This window comes from Gopherus flavomarginatus, chromosome 3, assembly GCF_025201925.1.
Source record: "Gopherus flavomarginatus isolate rGopFla2 chromosome 3, rGopFla2.mat.asm, whole genome shotgun sequence".
Classification (NCBI taxonomy): Eukaryota; Metazoa; Chordata; order Testudines; family Testudinidae; genus Gopherus; species Gopherus flavomarginatus.
The window spans coordinates 45,210,358-45,230,816 of record NC_066619.1 but is presented as its reverse complement, the minus strand read 5'-3'; the positions used below and the strand labels follow the sequence as shown (position 1 = coordinate 45,230,816).

Below are 20,459 nucleotides of genomic sequence, written 5' to 3'. Positions count from 1 at the left end.
TGCTGCTAATAATGTGAAATATATAAAAAATGCACACTCTGAAGTCAGATTAACAATGGAGAAACTGAGTTAATAGCAAATCTTGCATATTTTGTACAAAACAAATATCTCATTCTAAAATGCCTGTTGCTTGATATCCAAACATCACTGCAGAGTTAAGAAACAACCAGGACACTGAAGTGTGTGTGTGTAGCCGTATTGGTGTGTCCCTAGAGTAGGATCAATTAAATGTGAACCTGAATTGTCTAGGAAGAGCCTTGTGTTTCTAAACCTTCTATCTGTGTTTTCCTTCTCTCTTTCTCAGGGACTTATTCCAAACTAAAACATCACAGAATCCGAAATGATTTCAAAAGATGCTTCATCAAATCAAAGTATTTTAGCAAATGAATATATATTAAATATTGTCCAATGTAAATGTGTAGGCTAATATGAAAACATGTAGGATTTTAAGCCATCCTATTGGTTTGGACTGTGTTCTTCTTGCATATCGTATACTATCCAATTTCAGTATTATTTAGTTGTATCAGACACAACCGAATTCAAGTCTATAATTGAGACATGAGCAATAATAAAGCAAATAGCACATTTGACATCCTCACAGCTTTTACTGACCCAGGAAGCAAAAGTCTAGAGGCTTATCTTAAACTCAGATTTCCAGTTAACAAACTCATAGTTGTTAATTCAGTCAATGACAGGATGATAATAAATATATTGTAGTTATGTCTTATTTTGAGAAATGTGTGTGATACAATTTGACTTCTTTCTCCTCCCCCCACCCCAATAGCTGTGTGGAGTTTGACTTGAATGTAAACAATGTTGTAGGAATAAGAAATACATTCCTTCTCAGAACCTATGCATACAGTAAGTTGTCTTTTATATTTTCTTATTCCCAGAGAACTGTCTCCTACTTTAAGCTAGCACTTCAGTTAAACCCTCTTGATAGGAACTTTTATTACACATGCGCTAGTATCTAATCATATTGGGATGTTATCTGTCTTACTAAGTAACTAAAATAGGTATAGTAATTCTCGTTACCCACAATTCTTAAAAAATCAGTTATATGGAGAAAAGTCGTGTAGTTTAATATGACTAGTTCATTTTTTTTTAACTTTCAGCAGTTAAAATGTATATTTTTTCATGCTAAAGTCCACAGATCTGTTACAGTGGGTGTGTCAGCCTGCCTGCAGCTTGGGGGCAGAACCTGCCCCATCTGTCACTGGGAGCAGTGGAATGCCCTGCTCCCTGAAGGTCCCCCAGTTTTTTCTGCCTTCCTACTGCAGAGCTTCTTTGATGGGAATTCCAAACAATATTTCAGATTTAGGCTGAAAATTCCATTGAATAATTAGTCTGGCTAATTCCTAGCAAAGCCCCAAGTCTGTCTTTGATTTTGGGGGAGATTGTCCTCTCAGATCGGATTCCACTTCTGAGGTGTTTGTAGCAGCTGGCACCCCTGCAGAGAGAGCTAGCCTGAGAAAAGCTAGAGGTAAATGGAAGGGTCTGTGTCTTGTTGGGGAGCTTGACCAGCTCAGCAGGCAGATTGCAATTTCCCAGTCCGGGTGGGGTCACCTTAGCCTCTCTCCCTTGGACAGGAGAGGAGCCAGGCAGGATTAGAGAGGCTGGTGGTACTGGACAAGATGCTTCCCAAGTAGGAAAATGGTACAGGCGGGATTGGGAAAGAACAGGCTCTGGGGGAAGCAGCCCCCTCCATCTCCCTGAAGAGGTTGAAGCCAGAAGTTCAGTATGCCAGACTGAAGACTGTGCCAGCATTCCGTCAGCCCACACTAGCAGCCACACCTCAGACTGCAGAGCTCAGCTGCCTCCGCTTCCCTGCAGCTCACTGATGTGGAGGGCTGCAGATACAGCACAGTCACTGCCAGTGCCTGAGGATGCAGTAAGGAGCCTTTGGGCCCAGCTCCCTCCCCCTCTTGCTACCTCTATAATAGCCCCCAACCTGAATAGATCCCTGCTGACATCCCAGATGAGACTCCCCTCACCCCTGGGGAAAACAGACTTATCTGGCACATGTGGATCCCATGCAAAAGAGAGGGTAGAACTGCTGGGGAGCCTGTTCTTGAGCCCAAGGCTAGTGCCTTCATTGAGAGACCTGGAGAGGGCTATGATAGGGCAGAGAGACAAATAACCTCAGCGTCTCTGAGATCATGGAAATTGCTAGCCCCTTGAAATATTCCCAGTGCAATCTGACCCCAATTTCACTCCCCTCTCTGAAGCAGGATTATGGGGACAAACTCCCAAAGGAAAAATAAATGAATAATAAAATCAGTGCTTGGTTCCCCTGCTCACCTTCATGGAGTGAAGCGTATCAGATAATCCTCAGCACCCAGATCTTCTGCTCACCCTCCGAGAGAAGATAAGCAGAAAGATTGGGCACAGATGTGCTGATTCCTTTAGGGATGCTTTCACCCCAGTTTCAGACCAGCAGTTCAAAGCAGAGTTAGAGACATAAAGAGTAAAATATATTGACATTTCCCTCTCTTCTCAAACAAAAAGAGGATAGATTTTTGTCGATGAGAGTAGTGGATATTTTAAAGCTATCCCTAGTTGGTCTGCAGCTGCCTTGTAGCTGTATATCCCTCTTGCTACACTTTGGGAAGATGTAATAGACGCTAGGGATTCTCTGTCACACCAAAAAGATTGGGAAAGTATCATGCTGTCATCTCCAGTTGGTGCTGTAGGTCACCGTGCCCTAATGTTCAGATTATTGTTCCTAGCTTCTGTTGCAGGTTGCCATGTCTCACCATTGCCTCTCCCTCTCTCGTAGCAGGTAGCTGTAGACTAATGGCAGGACAGCAGCCCAGATACAAAATAACCGTCAGACAGTGAGGGGTCTCTTGGATCACCGCTTACTTTTTTCTACCCTTGATTCAATTTTATAAGGTTAGAAGGGCTCCTCGGTGTGCACCGGACAAAATTTAATCTGCTTTCACTACCCAAGATAAATGTGGCTATTTGGTGACCAAGGAGTCTGTGTTTCTAACTGGTGGAGATTTTTACCTGGGTGACCACTTCACTTTACAGGCCTTTCATAGGTATCATCTCAGCTCCCTCCTTTGGGCATGAAAACTCTTAGATGGCATCAGGCAAACAAAAATAAACTAGTAAATATAGCACCCTAAGTAGCCCTGCATACTTTCACAAGCAGCACTAACGTGGTCTTTCTCTACCTAAAAATCATGCCTAAATGCTACTCTCTTGGGGAGAGAGTGGGAATCAAATCTGTTTGATGCAAGTGTATAGTGCTTTGCTCCTTGGGATCAGATGCTCAGGCAAATCAGATCCTAGCTGTCTTAATATAATCGAAAAAATTATGGAAAACAGGCTATTCAGTCGTCAGAAGAGTTGACTTATACTTCTTCCAGACACTAAAGAGAAAAGGAATAAAGGCTATTTGGCAAGTTGGAGCAGTCTGTGAAGTACAACAGGAAAAGCTACCGCTTTGCAAATGATAGCTAGAACAAGTGCAGGGTCAGTAGCTGTCACATATTGCTTAAGTTACCTGCCTGTCAGCCCTGTCTGGAATTAGGCCACTGATCAGTGCCAGGCTTTTTCAGTTTGCAGACAAAAAAGGCATTTGATCAAATGAGGTAACAGGCTTCCCCCTCTGGGCAATGTCCAGTGTAGCTGTGTGAGAATTTCAAGAACATCTTTGTCCCATTTCCAGTCTCAGTAACCAATGCAAAAGCCACAACATGAACAAAATCATCATCATCTACTTCAAATTGGAGCATTGCAACACACTTCCCATCCTATTTCTAGCCTCACAATCCGGGACAAGGAGAGCAGGGTCATATCTGAAACATCTAACTACGTTTCTAGTAGAGGCTTGCCTTTAAAGCATTCCCATTTTACCATCCACAATTTTGATATTTGCATATGGAGGGCAGCCTGTTTCTTTTCCCATCTTCAATCATTACTGTTTGTGACTTTACATGTGTTCCCAGGGTCTCTTTCGAGGACCTCGTTGGCAATAATACTGGCTTTAGAGAAGGAAATTCACTTATCTCTTCCTGGCCAATTCTTCTGATAAGGGTCTGTACAAAGAGAAGGCTGAAGTAAATATACAGAGTGATACAATTCCTACTATGTCCTTGATTTCAGGACAGACCCAGACACATGGTGCCACGGAAGTTAATCATAGGCCTGTGCTGAGGAGAATACTTCCAGGTACAAAGTCTCATTTTGGAAGAATGTAAACAGAGTATGAAGATTGTCATAAGGAAAAGAAGTGGTGTCACAGGAAAATCGAATTCTTACTGCATCCTCTTGGGAATTCTGATCTCAAACAGGCATGCTTCAATGATCCAGAGTTCATATACCTGTCCGGTTAACTCCAGGTATCACCCTATATCATCTGTTGGCAGAGCTCTAGCTGCAAATATATACTCTCCACTCCCCCAAATGTTGAATGCAGAGAATCAAAGACTTCTTTTTTCAAGGGATCTTTCTGATTCAGTTCAGGGAATGGATACCAGAAAGAGAGAGCACATCATCCACTAGCTGGAACACAGTGGTTCATTGGGGTCTCGGAGCACTGACTCTTATATTTTACATGGATAACTAACCTGTTCTGGTCAAGACAGTCAGCATGTCAGATAAGATTTTCCTAATAACTGAGAAGAACAGAATCTGGCCTACCTCCGAGAGATTCTCTCATTGAAGGCTGAACAAAGTTTCTTATGTCTATGTGCACTGCCCAACAATGGGGAAATGAACACCAAGATTTACATGGCAAAAGTCAAATTAGCAAATTGGCTTCTCCACCCAAAAATCTCACTTATTGTAAGCCAGTTTGATGAGCTAATGATTGACCTCTGTGCATCTGGAAACCTTATAACCTTGCTGTGTGTGAGGATCCAAGATGTGAAGTAGTGAATGACATCTCATAAAGCTGGGTAAAGTTCTTACTATATATCTTCCCACCTTTTCCACAGCTCCCCAAGATAATACAAAAGGAACAAGACAGTGGCAGTGTTACTGTTTATGCCTTTCTGGCTCTCAGGCGTGATTAACCTAGCATTGGATCTTTGGGTGTGTCTGTCTCACACAGGATGTCTGTTAGTGCAAAACGAGTCGTCCATCCAAGACCATAAAGGTTAAAAATGAATGCTTGGATGAAGTATGTTTTGCTTGGGCACTCTTATATTCCTAAAATAAAGCCATTCTGGGGGAACTCAAGGCTATGTTTCACTGGTTTAACACGGTAATTAAGGGCTTTGTACCAGAATAAGTTCTATTTGACTTCTCTTTGGGGTCTACAAGCTCAATAAATCCAAGTCTCTGTAATGTGTTTTCAGCATGTTCAAGAAAAAACAAATCCAACATTAAATATTTTCGTAAGGCATCAACTGTACTCCAACCCCACAAGATAATAGAGTGAGACTCAGGAACCTCATTGTGCTCCTTGCAGACTCAGGGTATGCCTGTTTTGCCTTTTGTCACTGTCACCGTATGTGTACTGGATGCTGTTGACAGAGGTGGTACTGCAGTGCTACACAGCAGCATTCATTTGCCTTTGCAAGGTAGCAGAGACGGTTACCATCCGTATTGCACCGTCTGCCATTGTAAATTGGTGATGAGATGATGGTTATCAGTCATTTTGCACCGTTTACAATTGGAAATTGGCGATGATGGTTATCAATCATTTTGTAACGTCTGCTGCTGTCATGGGTGCTCCCAGCTGGCCTCGCTGAGGTTGGCTGGGGCCGTATGGACAAAAATGTTTTGTCTAAAAATAGAGTCAGTCCTGCCTAGAATATGGGGCAAGTCTACTAGAGAGCCAGAGACCACAGCCGCTCCGTGTCAGAGCCCCAGAGATCCTGCAGAAATGATGAGCTGCATGCCATTCTAGGGGGCGGCCCTGCAACAACCTCACCCGTTGCTTCCCTCCTCCCCCAACCCTCCTGGGCTACTGTGGCAGTGTTTCCCCCATTTGTCTGATAAAGTAATAAACAATGCAGGAATAAGAAACACTGAGTTTTTAGTGAGATAAAATGAGGGGGAGGCAGTCTCCAGCTGCTATGATAGTCTAGGCAGGACATTAAAGGGTGACGAGGGAGAGGAGCGCAGCCTCCTGCTGCTCTGATAGTCCAGGGAGTACAGAATCTTCTTTAGACATGAAAGGGGTGGTGGAGGGGCTGATGGAGTTCAGCCTCCAGCTGCTATGATGAGGACGGTTACCAAGCCTTTTGTACCGTCTGCCAGGAATGACCGGGAGTCATTCCCATTTTTACCCAGGTGCCCCCGGCCGACCTCACCGAGGCCAGCCAAGAGCACTCACGGGCTGATAATGATGGCTACCAGTCATTTTGCACCATCTGCCACCAGGAAGGGGATGCTGGTGTTCAGCGCTGCAGCACCCCATTTACCAGCAGCATGCGGTAGATATAGGGTTACATTGAAAAAAGGTGAGAAATGATTTTTTTCCCTTTTCTTTCGGGGGGGAGGGGAGAAGGGTGTAAATTGACGACATACACCCTGAAACACCTGGGAAAATGTTTTTGACCCTTCAGGCATTGGGAGCTCAACCAAGAATGCAAATGCTTTTCAGAGACTGCGGGGACTGTGGGATAGCTGGAGTCCTCAGTCCCCCCTCCCTTCCTCCATGAGCGTCCATTTGATTCTTTGGCTTTCCGTTACGCTTGTCATGCAGCACTGTGCTGAGTCCCTGCTGTGGCCTCTGTCTATCATAGCTTGGAGATTTTTTCAAATGCTTTGTCATTTCGTCTTCTGTAACAGAGCTCTGATAGAACAGATTTGTCTCCCCGTACAGCGATCAGATCCAATGTCTCCTGTACGGTCCATGCTGGAGCTTTTTTTGGATTTGGGACTGCATGGCCACCCGTGCTGATCAGAGCTTCACGCTGGGCAAACAGGAAATGAAATTCAAAAGTTCGCGAGGCTTTTCCTGTCTACCGGCCAGTGCATCCGAGTTCAGATTGCTTTCCAGAGCAGTCAAAATGGTGCACTGTGGGATACCGCCTGGTGGCCAATATCGTCGAATTGCGGCCACACTAACCCTAATCCAACATGGCAATACTGATTTCAGCGCTACTCCCCTCGTCGGGGAGGAGTACAGAAGTCGGTTTAAAGAGCCCTTTACATCGATATAAAGGGCTTCATTGTGTGGACGGGTGCAGAGTTAATTCGGTTAGTGTAGACCAGCTTAGTGTAGACCAGGCCTTAGTATTGTACTTTTAATTCGGAAAGGTAGCCCTCACAATGCTCATTGCGTTAATTCCTTAAGGAAATTCAAAATATTCCTCCTTTGGCTAAGCAACAAAGTATAGTCCTTTAGGCATGCTGACAATCTCAGGGTAGAGTAGTTGTGTTCTGTATTGAGATCTGCTAGATGGCCATTAGTTAACCAAATTCTGCATATTGGTTATCCAGTCTTACCTGACGACATTTCCTTTCTTTTGGCAGAAATTTTTTCCACAGCTTAATGCCCAGGGAAGAGAGATACGTCATTTACTTATTTTTAGAAGTCCATATTTAAAAGATGATCCTGCTTTCCACCCTGTAGGCACATTGCTATGAAAATCCCATTGTAATTGATCTGTGGACCTTAGCACAAAGAAGAATAGGAAAAATTATGCATGTTTACCTGAAATTTTCCTTTCTTCAAGTTATAAGACCTACCTAGGAGACAATGGATTATCTAGGGCAGAGACTGACATCCAAGAATTTGCGTTTGTTTGTTATGTGGAATTTACCACACTCTGCAATAAGAGAAATTGTTTTCTTCAAAGTATATTTAACATAATCCGTAATTTAGGAAAGCAGATTTGAATTATCCTAGCTGTGGAAGTTATCTCAACTTTAGGAGGCGGGGCATTCCCCTGCTACCAGTGACTGGTGGGTCCAATTCTGTTCCCCAGCTGCAACCAGGCTGAAGTATCCATTATAATGGATCTGTGATCCTTATTACTCAAAGATAGGAAATTTTCAAGTAAGCATGAATACAATTTCCTGTTCTGGTAAGATAACAGTTGCACTGGGATAACTAATGAAATTCTGTAATAGGCAGGAAAAGGGGAGGGCAACGTATAGTAGGTGGTGTCATGTTAACCTGGAGGGAATATAAAAACTTTAGCATTGACAATTAGTTAAAAATTTACTTAATTGCTTGTTTTGATGTGTATTTATTTTACTTACAGTTGAGAATCGAGTTCGTCCATTAGTACTGGTGGTTAAGAAGTGGGCGAGTTTTCATGATATAAATGATGCCAGTCGTGGTACTTTAAGCAGCTATAGTCTTGTGTTAATGGTTTTGCACTATTTACAAAGTAAGTATGTTTTCAGCTTTTGAAATTGTCCCTTTGAAAGTCATATTTTCCTAGCTTTCATTTTTTTAACATTAAGATCTCAAGTAACTGGATAGAAGTGGCTGAGGATAAAGTGAAAATTATTTTTGTATTCTTTTTCCTTAGTGCTTCCTCTTATGTAGTGAGGTTGGACCTGTTCTCTGGAGGCAGACTAATTCTTAATAAAAATCTGTTTCGAGGACCTTGTATTGCTATAAAATAAACTCAAGCCCAACTTAATATTTTCATTTTACAAGAGGTAGATTTTGGTTAACTGCTCTGCTTTCAGGTTATTTTGGTGTTCAGGAATGTCTTCAGGATATCCTAAGGGGGATTGTATGCTATTGGGTGGCCTCCTCTGTGTTCTGATTTCCCAGGACCTGAACAACTGGGGTGCAGTGAATTCATGCAAACAGAGTTTAATTCATGAGAGCTTCCTTACTATTGATTTTTCATTAAGGGACCGGTATATCCAGTAATCATGAACTGCTGGGGTCCCTAAATGTCCATAGTCTCTCATCTTTTCTTGTAGTTTATGTATTGAAATATTGAATTTCTGTCTGTATTTGGTAAATCTCAGGGCTGCTGAGTTGAGGCTCCTTGTTGCAAATTTAGGGGAATGGTGCAGCGCAGCAATTGCTTCTGTAAGCATAAGATTGAACTGCATGCTCATGGTCCCCCTCCTCCCCTTCCCCCCATATGCTTATATTGCTCTGTTATGTTAAAGAAATCCCTCTACATCATCTTCTAAGCTGTTCTCCCTGCTTAGGAACATAGGAATAGAGAATCTATATCAAATCTGTGGTCCACCTAGTTCAGTATCCTGTTTCCCAACTGTGGTCAGTAGCAGATGTTTTGAAGGACAGTGCAAGAAACTCTGAGGTGTACAGTTATGGAGTAACTTGTCTCCAGAGGAAGTTCTGTGTAGCCTCTGCCGTTTAGAGGCTGATTTATGCCTCAAAGCTTGAAGGCTTCCAAATTCTTGTTTTTAATCTTTTCTAATGTAACTCTCAGTGTTCTTATCTATATAAATATCAATCCTTTTTCTAATCCTACTAAGCTCTTGGCCACAAAAATCCCTTGCTGTTCTACCTGCAAATTATGTGTGTATTTTTAAGTTTTTCTTTTATCAGTTTGCTGCCTTTCAGGTTGCTTAGTTTTTCTTTCCTGCAGGTAGGAAGATAGACATGGCTCTATTTATTCACTTTTACATAATTTTCTTGGCCTGGATATCTGATATCCTGCCTGGAATGTATAGCTAACTACTTACTAAAATGTCTCAAGGAGCACGTGATACCATGATTTCTCTGCAAACTTTTGACGATGATTCAGAAGTTAACTAAAAACACAGTTAACCAGGTTGATGGCTCTGATTATTGTAGCAAGACAACATCTATAAGCATAGCAATTTAAAAGGCATATGTCATTCCATGGCCAGTTAGATTGAGTTACCTCTCAATTATATCCTGCCGAGACTGTGTAGATATTCCTAATGTAGCAGTCACCATGGTATCTAGGCACTAAATGTAAGAGTTAGTCCATGTTGTCCTATTATGAGTATATTCTTGGTCTGGTTGTCTGCTATAGGTTCCTTTGGGGAGATGTCTATGGAAGGGAAGAATCACTAGCCAAAATATTGCTAAGTCTGTTTTTTTGTTTTTTTTTTGTGACTCGGAAACCTTATGGTATATCCACCTACCATCAGGTTTCTGGAGTTTCCAGAATAGTTTCTTGCTCCTTCCAGGTTTAAAAAAATGGCTATATTGTTTGCATGCAACTGGGTGGAATGGATGTAAATCATTGAAGCAGCCAATTTTTAAAAATGACATAATTGGGAAGTTAATCAGTGAGGTCTTTGTCAGTCCTGGCCATTTGGGTTATAGGATCAAAACCACTGTGGGCCTTCAGATCCTAAGGTTCAAAATAAGAAAGCTGAAGTGTATGCAAGAGGGGGAAAAACGTATTTTCAAAGAGTTATGAACACCATTTTGCAGTCTTTAAAACAGATTTGGCCCAAAAGTTATAAACCATTTGATGTGATCAGTGGTAAGCTTTCAATGTAAGCAGGCTGCCTCAGTTGGAGATTGAAGGCAAGGGTCTCACTTTTTATTTTGTTTGTTATTTTAATATTTGTATTACAGTAGCACCCAAAGAGTTCCTGGTTCACACTGGGGAACTTTTTGCACTAAGTGTTGTGCAAAGCCACAGACAGACACACTCTCTGGTTTGAAAAGTTTACAGTCTATGAACACAAGTGTTCTACAAATGGTAGGAAAGGGAGATACAATGAAATACATAGATTTTATATACACAGATATTTTGCAATGATACTACTACTTGTGAGGAAGTGATAATTGCACAAAATACCTGTGACAACCACTGCATTTGTTTGTGGGAAACTATTAGGAACCTAATGTGTGTTTTGCTATCTCCTAATATTATTAAGCAATTTGAAATTAGTTGGAGAAGCAGCACCATGTGATCAGCCAGCTCCCCAAGGAGAACCAACAGTTCACAAACCATAGTTTGGGAGCTTTTTAGCTTGTTAGATCAATCTCCTGGGCTAAAAAGTCTGAGGGAATGTGTCTCTGGATATATGCACGGCTGCTAGTGGTTGTGTTCCTACTGTTTTATTTCTGCAAGATTACCTAACACACAACCGCTGATCACACATTGGTAGGAGGCTATTGGAAACAGCTTATCTTCCATAATTTTATACTTTACCTACAAAAATCTTAGTAAGGAGGTATAGGGGAAGAAGAAAGGAAAAGCAAATATTTCATTTACCAGTAAAATTGAGTGCATCTTTCCTCCCTAGTGCAATCAAATCTCTGTTCTGTTTCCTTTTTCTCTTTGCCAACCATGCTACTTTGGAAATCTTTTTTGACCTATGGCTTGAGTTTATTTTATAGGTACACACGTTTCTTGAGCTTTAACCTTCCTACACGAACAGGTCCATCTGCACTGTATTGCAGGAAAAGAGGAACTCAGATGGCAAATGTGATTACTGACCAATAACATTTCCCCCCTTTATAGCCCTAGACTCTTGATGTATGATGTAGACTCAGATGAAAATATCTTGAGCACTCAGATGGCTCAGATTTTGCTTCCTTTCCTGTCATTCTGACAGAATGCTGGGAAATCTCCAAGATGTCATAGAAATAAGATAGCTCCTTCATATCCCCAAACGCCCACAAGCAAAGGAAACCTTGAGCATTAAAACAGCTGTGATCTTATTCTTAGCAACTCAATTAGTCACTGTAGCATTCTTTTTGAAAATATGAAAGTCCTACTGCTGAGAATTCTGCAGGTCCAATTCTCAGTTGCCCAAAACAAAGGGTATCTTAATTATTGTTCCCTTCTGAGACACAGTTTTGAGTTCTAGATGCTAAACTTAGTTATCATTCTCCTTAAGGAATGGTATAGATTTAGTGGTTCTTAAACTTTTGTACTGGTGACCCCTTTAAAATAGCAATCCTCTGTGTGCGACCCTTCACCCCTTATAAATTCAAAACACTTTTTTATATATTTTATATATTTTTTATATATTAACACCATTATAAATGCTGGAGGCAAAGCGAGGTTTGAGATGGAGGCTGACAGCTCATGACCTCCCCATGTAATAACATTGAGACCCCCGAGGTCCCGACCCCCAGTCTGAGAACCCCTGGTATAGGTGAACCGTTTTAAAAAATGCTGATGGAGTGACATCATAGCTTTAGTGCAACAAGGAGCTAGCTGCCAGATCTACAGCTCTAATAAATGAGTGGGGTACAAACATTAAATGGAAACTCAACTGTTTTTTGTGGGTTTTTTTTTCTCTCTCTATTATGTTTAACACCATCTGATATGGAAGATAAATATTTGCCCCATTATTTTTATTCTTTGCGTGTGTCCTGTTTCTTCCCCTTCGTCTCCCCCCGCACCCCCGCCACCGCCAAACACAACTCCCTCGACCACCTCAGGGTTTTATTAAAGTTAAAATTACCTCTATTTGTTAGTGCACCAATATCACCAATGTCCACATGGCTTAGGGACGCTGCTAGCTGTGTAGTAAAAGCAGGAAATAGCACAGAACATAATCTTCTAGGGCTTTTGTCAGCAGTGGCTACTGGATATGTGGGCCATTTTATTTTATTTTTAGTTACTTGTGATGACATAGCGTGGCAGATTTTATATCTGAAGAATTGTGTACTTATCTAGAATCTGAAAGACATCCCATGGCATGTTATAATCATGTTAGGGTAGATCCAAGTACTTGAGTTAAGCTGTGATTATCCTTTTTAGAGTCTAAATAATCGTGGCCTACAGTAACAAATTAACATGAATTTTAAAATGCAAACAGTGTCCAGCTGACATAGAAGTCTTCATATGTTTATTCTACAAATAGCAATATGTTGATAACGCTTTCATTTAACAGAATAATTTTCATATTATGAGATATACAATAATTATATAAAGTTTATGCAGGTAATTTTAATTTCACAAAGTACATGAAAGTGAAATTCAAAGTAAACGCTTCTATCATGGACTTTCAGTCCACACCTTTGGTGTAATGATACAATATTGTTTTCTGTGAATTATGTGAATCACAGCAACTTTAAACTTTTTTTTTATAGCCCTACCTGAACCCATCCTTCCATCCCTCCAAAAAAATTACCCAGTAAGTGTTTCTTATAAATTATTATTACATCATATTTTGTATATAAAACTGATTAGCTACAATATTACTGTGAATACTTAAATCAATATTGGATAAAATTAAATATAGCTTATGGGCATGGGAACACTCAATGCCATTTCATTTGTGTGCAGAAAGGTTATCTGCTGATTCTGATCATTCCTTTTTTAGTATAAACCGTTTCAGTTACATACAAGATCAGCTTTCAACACAGGATCAGACAATGTGCTGCATTGTTGTTAATAGGAGCTGCACACCTAATTGACCATGTACTGTGCTGAAAATTTATCATTTGCATATATTAGTCTGGTATAACATTCCACTTGCTATTTTCTTAATACTGCTTCCAGCAGTGCTTTCATTCTTGTTGTCTGTCAGCAGCAGGAAAGGCCAGGGAGAGAGCCAACTGCCTAGCTGTTGAGTCACTTGGATCCTCCATTTGATCAAATTTTTAGACCAGAGAGGACAAACCTTGCATATTTAATATGGAGGATTATGCGCGACCTTCCCATGACTTTAGGCTTCAATTCCATCAAGGGGCTGTGTGTGTGTGGACACTTACTGGTACGCCCAGGCAGTGTCCCACTGATGCCCAGAAGTCCCATGGGAAATAAGAGTCCATGCTGTTGGATCTCTTTTTAGGATCAAGGCCTTAACTGGTGGCTCTTTGACTGACTGACTGCTTCCTGCCCTTTTACAGATGTTCAACTGGAAAAGAAAAGGAAGTTATTGTTGAGTGGCTATACTCTGTATTTAAGTTGTTCAGAGACATTCCTTATTCCTTCCTTACTCCGTTTTCTTCTTCCTATGTATCACTTTTTTCATATTTCTCTCTAACATTTGTCTTTTCTCCTCCGTCTGTGCCTTCATATTCTTTGCTCCTCATTTCCATCTCATTTCCGTCAACTCCACTCAGTCTCTTCTCTTGGTCTCTTTATGATGTTACTGATAATGACAGTTAGCTGTCCAGATTGTGCTGAATCAACCCTTCAGAAAACCATGCTTGCTACCATCACACACTGACAGCAGAAACAGTTGCTTTCAAAATTGCTGACTCTCTACAGCAGGGAGAAATAATAATATCCAGCTCTCATATAGCAGTTCTTATTCACAGTAGTCCAATGTAAGCCATTACCACAGTTAAGATTAACAAAAAACAGTGGAAAACTTTGAAATAGAATACAAAACTCAGAATTTGCAATTTTATTCTTATTCCATTGACCCTGCTGACTTGGTAGCTACAATTAGTCTTTAAAGGTATATTTTATTTTTACATTGTGTTTTTTATTCTTTAGAAAAATATTACTATATTTTATATCTTTCCATCTCTTTTCTTAAGATTCACTTTTTTTGGTGATTTCACTTTTGCATTACATCTGAAGTTTCTTATCATTTTTTGTAAATATCATAGTCTGTGTATTTAAATGTAATTGAACTTGCCTTCAGCTCAACGTTTTATGTCATATAAATATTGCAATTCATGTGAAATTTCGTTGTCCTTTGTACAGCATATATTTTTGAGTGTCACCAACTCCTACAATTTGTTCCTTGTAAAAAATCATTTGAACATGTTTCTATAATGCAGTGTTGTCATAGCTGTGTGGGTTCCAGGATATTAGAGAGACAAGGTGAGTGAGGTAGTATCTTTTTTGGACCAGCTTCTGTTCATGAGAGAGGCAAACTATTGAGCTTACACAGATGTGAAAAAGAGCTCTGTGTAAGCTTGTCTGTCTCACCAATAGAAGTTGATCCAATAAAAGATATTTCCTCACCCTCAGTGTTTGTAGGGTTTATTTGAACTCTCACAAAATGCAAGTGTTCACATTGTGGACTTGCCAAAGCAGTAGAACTTGCCTAGGAAAACATATTGTGGGAATTCATCTGTTTTAATCTAAAGGCATTGTAGATTCTTTTTAGCTGTGTTTGATTGACAGCAATTTCACAGATAGGCACTTGTATTTGAGGTGGCAGTATAGGTATTATATGGTTAATAGCCATTATGTTTACTCTTTTGGGATGAATTTATGACTATATAGTACCATAAAAAGTAATAATATTCTAATCAAAATCTTGTATTAAAATAATAAAAATGTTGGCTTCTGCAGTCTGCTAACAAATTGCAAGTATATTACTGGCTCCACCTTCTCCACCAAGAATGTAGTTACTTAAGTATTTAACTATTGATCTGAAAATTGTAACTCCTATACAAATTAAACTACAAATTAGAATGAAAATAAGGAACACCCTACAAAAAACTTTAACTCAGGGTGCTCAAGTGCATTTCACATTAATGTAATCACTAAAAACTAGGGCTGTCAATCACAAGTTTAATGTGAGTAAATTAACTCGATTAAAAATTAATTGGGATTAATCACTGTTTTAATTTCATTGTTTAATAATAGAATACCAATTGAAATTTATTTATAAATATTTTTGGATGTCTTTCTACATTTTCAAATATATTGATTTCAGTTATAACAGAATACAAGTGTACAGTGCTCACTTTATCTTTTTTGCAAATATTTGTAATAAAAATATTATAAACAATAAATATTTTTTGATTCACCTTGTACATGAACTATAGTGCAATCTCTTTTTCGTGAAAGTGCAATTTACAGTTGTAGACTTTTTTGTTACATATCTGCACTCAAAAACAAAACAATGTCAATCTTAGAGCATACAAGTCCATTCAGTCCTACTTCTTGTTCAGTCAGTTGCTAAGACTTGCAAGTTTGTTTACATTTATAGGCAATAATGCTGCCTGCTTCTTATTTACAATGTCACTTGAAAGTGAGAAGAGGCATTCGCATGATACTGTTGTATCTGGTGTTGCAAGGTATTTATGTACCAGATATGCTAAACATCCATATGCCCCTTCATGCTTTGGCCATCATTCCAGAGGATACGTTTCTATGCTGCTGATGCTCGTTCAAAAAATAAGGTGTTAATTAAATTTGTAACTGAACTCCGTGGGGAGAATTGCATGTCGCCTGCTCTGTGGTTTTACCCACGTTCTGCCATATATTGCATATTATAGCAGTCTCGGATGATGAACCAGCACATGTTCGTTTTAAGAACACTCTCACTGCAGATTTGACAAAACACAAAGAAGGTGCCAATGTGAGATTACGAAAGATAGTTACAGCACTCGACTCAAGGGTTAAGAACCTGAAGCGTCTTCCAAAATCTGAGAGGGATGAGGTGTGTCTTAAAAGAGCAACACTCGAATGCAGAAACTACAGAACCTAAGCCATCAAAAAAGAAAGTCAATCTTCTGTTCTTGGATTTGATGCAGATGAAAATGTCCGTTCTTCAGTCTGCACTGCTTTGGATTGTTATTGAGCAGAACCCATCATCAGCATGGAAGTATGTCCTCTGGAATAGAAGCCCAAGCATGAAGGGGCATACAAATGTTTAGCATATCTGTCATGTAAATATCTTGCAATGCCAGCTACAACAGTGCCGTGGGAACAACTGTTATCACTTTCAGGTGACATTGTAAATAAGAAGCGGGCAGCATTATCTCCCGTAAATGTAAACAAACTAGTTTGTATTTGCAATTGGCTGAACAAGAAGTAGGATTGAGTGGACTTGTAGGCTCTGAAGTTTTGTATTTTTTTTAAGTGCAGTTATGTAAAAAAAAATTTCTACATTTTATGTTACACTTTCATGATAAAGAGAGTGCACTACAGTACCTGTACAAGATCAGTTGAAAAATACTATTTCTTTGGTTTATCTTTTTACAGTGCAAATATTTGTAATAAAAATAATATAAAGTGAGTACTGTAAACTTTGTATTCTGTGTTGTAATTGAAAACAACATATTTGAAAATGTAGAAAACATCCAAAAAATTTAAACAAATGGTATTCTATTGTTTAACAGTGCGATTAAAATGGTGATTAATCATGATTACTTTTTTAATGTCACAATCACGATTAATTTTTTTAAGCTCCTTTAATCTGTACTGGGTCTGGCATTGTATTTGCCTCTGAATGAGGCAGCTATTAGTGGCTACTTTGTATTTTCCTCCCTCCTTCCAGCTGCACCCTTTGAAAAGGTATGTGAGGGAAGATACACCAAAATGGCTAGATTCTATGCTGATAATGTCAAATTGTAGATTTTTAAAGGAAAAAAATTACATGGCCAGAGTTTCCTTGTGTGTGTTGCTTTTGAGTAACTAGCTGTGTTGGGTGGAGGTTTGTGTTCCCTTCCAATAAGGCATGTAGAATGGGAATATATATTACTCACCAAAGGCTCTTAAGCAGTCTTGGGATAAGAGGAAAGGTCCTCTCATGGATTGGCAACTGGTTAAAAGATAGGAGACAAAGGGTAGGAATAAATGGTCAGTTTTCAGAATGGAGAGAGGTAGAGAGTGGTGTCCCCTAGCGGTCTGTACCGGGCCCAGTTCTGTTCATTATGTTCATAAATGATCTGGAAAAAGGGGGAAACAGGGAGGTGAACAATTTTGTATCCTCTCCAAATTTTGCCAATATAGTTAAGTCCCAGGCACACTGCAAAGAGCTACGAAAGGATCTCTCAAAATGGGGTGACTGGGAAACAAAATGGCAGATGAAATTCATTGTTGATAAATGTAAGGTAATGCACGTTGGAAAGTATAATCCCAGCTATACATATAAAATGATGGGGTCTAAATTAGCTGTTACCACTCAAGAATGCGATCTTGGAGTCATCATGGAAACATTCACTCAATGTGCAGCGGTAGTCAAAAAAGCAAACAATGTTGGAAATCATTAGGAAAAGGATAGATAATAAGACAGAAAATATCATATTGCCTCTGTGTAAATTCATGGAACGCCTGCATCTTGAATACTCCGTACAGATGTACGCCATCTCAAAAAAGATATATTGCAAAAGGTTCGGAAGAGGGCAACAAAAATGATGAGGGGTATGGAACAGCTGCCATATGAGGAGAGGTTAATAAGACTGGGACTTTTCAGCTTGGAAAAGAGATGACTAAGGGGGAATATGATAGAGGTCTATAAAATCATGAGTGATGTGGAGAAAGTAAATAATGAAGTGTGTTTTACTCCTTCTCATAACACAAGAACTAGGGGTCACCAAATGAAATTAATAGGCAGCAGGTTTAAAACAAACAAAAGGAAGTATTTTTTCATAGACGGCAGAGTCAACCTGTGGAACTCCTTGCCAGAGGATGTTGTGAAGGCCAAAACTATAACAGGGTTCAAAAAAGAACTAGATAAGTTCATGGAGGATAGATCCGTCAATGGCTATTAGCCAGGAAGGGCAGGGATGGTGTCCCTAGTCTCTGTTTGCCAGAAGCTGGGAATGGGTGGCAGGGGTTGGATCACTTGATGATTACCTGTTCTGTTCATTCCCTGTAAATTATCTGTTCTATGAAGAAGACACTTGTGTTGGCTTCTCTTAGCATAAAGTTGACTACTGTCTGAAGATTGGATACTGGGCTGGATGGGCTTTTGGTCTAACCCAGTATGGCCATTCTTATGTTAAATTGAAACAGTTATAATGAACAATCATTATCTTTTGACTGCTATGTTATGTTGGAGATTTAGCTATTTGGATGTAAATTTAGAAATGTGACAGCAAAGATATTTGTTAGCTAGAGGGAGATGAAGAAAAGGTGGGACTGGAAGCCTACATTTCTAAACAAAGACACTTTATGTTCAATTCTAAGCTAATAGACAGATATAGTTGTAACTTTACTAAAAATTCAGTTGATACTGTAAGTGTTGAGAACTTGTTGATACAGACTGTTTTCAAACATAAAGGGATGTAATCCCCCCCTAATACTGCAGATGTCATAATGCAACCTTAAATATAGGTCAATACCAGTGCCACCATAATTAAAGAAAATTGCATTGATTATCCTATTAGATAATAGTAAGCATTGTACTATGGTACTGTAATGGTACCATATAATATAATGGTTTTGTTAATATTATACAAATGTGATACAAAACTCACTTATATTGTTGGTTTGTAGAATTGATTGTTTATGTTGGCACTCTCGTTATGTTGGCAGCTCTGTGTACAAAATACTTTTTCAAGCATGTTACCTGTTTAAATTTCTTGATTAATCTCTTATTAATTTAGTCTATTACAATATTAGATCATGTATATAACTTCCAAATCATAATGTATAACAGGTAATCGATATTCTAGTAAAAATGAGTGACTGACTCGCTACAGCTTCATCTATGCACTAATTGGTACTCTGCACCAAACCCATGGAAGAAATAGATAAGCACCACTCTGCCTTATGTGGGCACATTCCACTATTTTGTTGCCTGAAGTGAGAAACTCACTAAAGATAGGGAGATCCTACTTAAGTTTCAGTCTGTTGAAATTCTTTATTGCACAGCAGCGTCGCTAACTATAACTCTTGAGCTACCGGTTGAGTCCTAAATAAAGGAAGTTTCCAAAGGGAGAGCAAGGGAAGAGATGTTTTAAAATAAGAAGGAGGAGTTTATTTTCCCTAACATTCAGTGGCTAAACATTAGGAAATGTGTAACACTATCTGTGTAACACTCCTGTGCCTAGGAAACTTAACATTGATCTTCAGCACTTGACAAATCAGCACCTCTCTGTCACACAATTACATTCTCTAAAAATGTTTTAGCAAACTATAAAGATATTTTGTTCACTGAAATTGATCCACCAGCAAAACAATGGAAATAGAAAGGAGACATGGCCAAAAAAACCAAGATGATTCAGTTTCATCCAGTCGTACCAAATGTTTTAGTGCTTATGCAACCCAGAGGAACATTTTTTCCCCTAGAATGCAAACAATAAACCCAGAAGATGACAATTTGGATGCAGAATTTGAGGATCACTCAGAGCTTGTCTACACTTAAAACATTACAGTGGCATAGCTACACCACTGCAGTGCTTCAGTGTAGACACTACCTACACTGATGGGAGGGATTCTGCAGTTGGTGTTGGTAATCCACATACCCAAGAGGTGGTAGCTAGGTCGATAGAAGAATTCTTCCGTCAATCTAGTGCTGGCTACATGAGGACTTTAGTCAGGTTAGCAGCGCTGCTCAGGGATGTGGCTTTTTCACACCTCTGACCGATTTAGTTAAACCAAACTGATTTTCTAGTGTAGATCAGCCCTGAGTCTAAATCATAGTCTTTTCATGACTACACAATACATTATATCCATATTATCTTATCTGCAGTATATCTCAGAATTTAAATACTATTTAGCCTTTTGAGCCATAAATCCTTTTAAGATATAATTTAGGCTAAATCTTCAAGAAGGTGTTTGTAATGATTCTTTCATAGAAGTGTCCCTGTACTACGGGCCTGGCTGGAGCCTGTCCCACTGCTAGGGAACCTTGCTCCAAACCTGAGCCAGAGCCCGAGTGGTCGCTCCCCTGGAACCAAGATGGGGGCTGATTGGTGGTGTTGTCCTAGTCGGTACCGGTCGCTGGTACCGGTCGCTCCTCCCGGA

At 39.6% G+C, this 20,459-nt stretch overlaps 1 protein-coding gene across 4 annotated transcripts in view; it reads left to right on the top strand.

Annotated features, from left to right (window-relative positions):
- The window catches only part of TENT2 (terminal nucleotidyltransferase 2), an 82,845-nt gene that overhangs the window by 32,067 nt on the left and 30,319 nt on the right, over positions 1-20,459 (top strand). For all 4 annotated transcript variants that reach the window (XM_050947024.1, XM_050947025.1, XM_050947026.1 and 1 more), the window contains 3 exons: positions 785-861; positions 8,175-8,303; positions 12,941-12,984. In XM_050947024.1, coding sequence (XP_050802981.1) covers positions 785-861; positions 8,175-8,303; positions 12,941-12,984 — 250 coding nt within the window. The remainder of the gene's footprint in view (positions 1-784; positions 862-8,174; positions 8,304-12,940; positions 12,985-20,459) is intronic.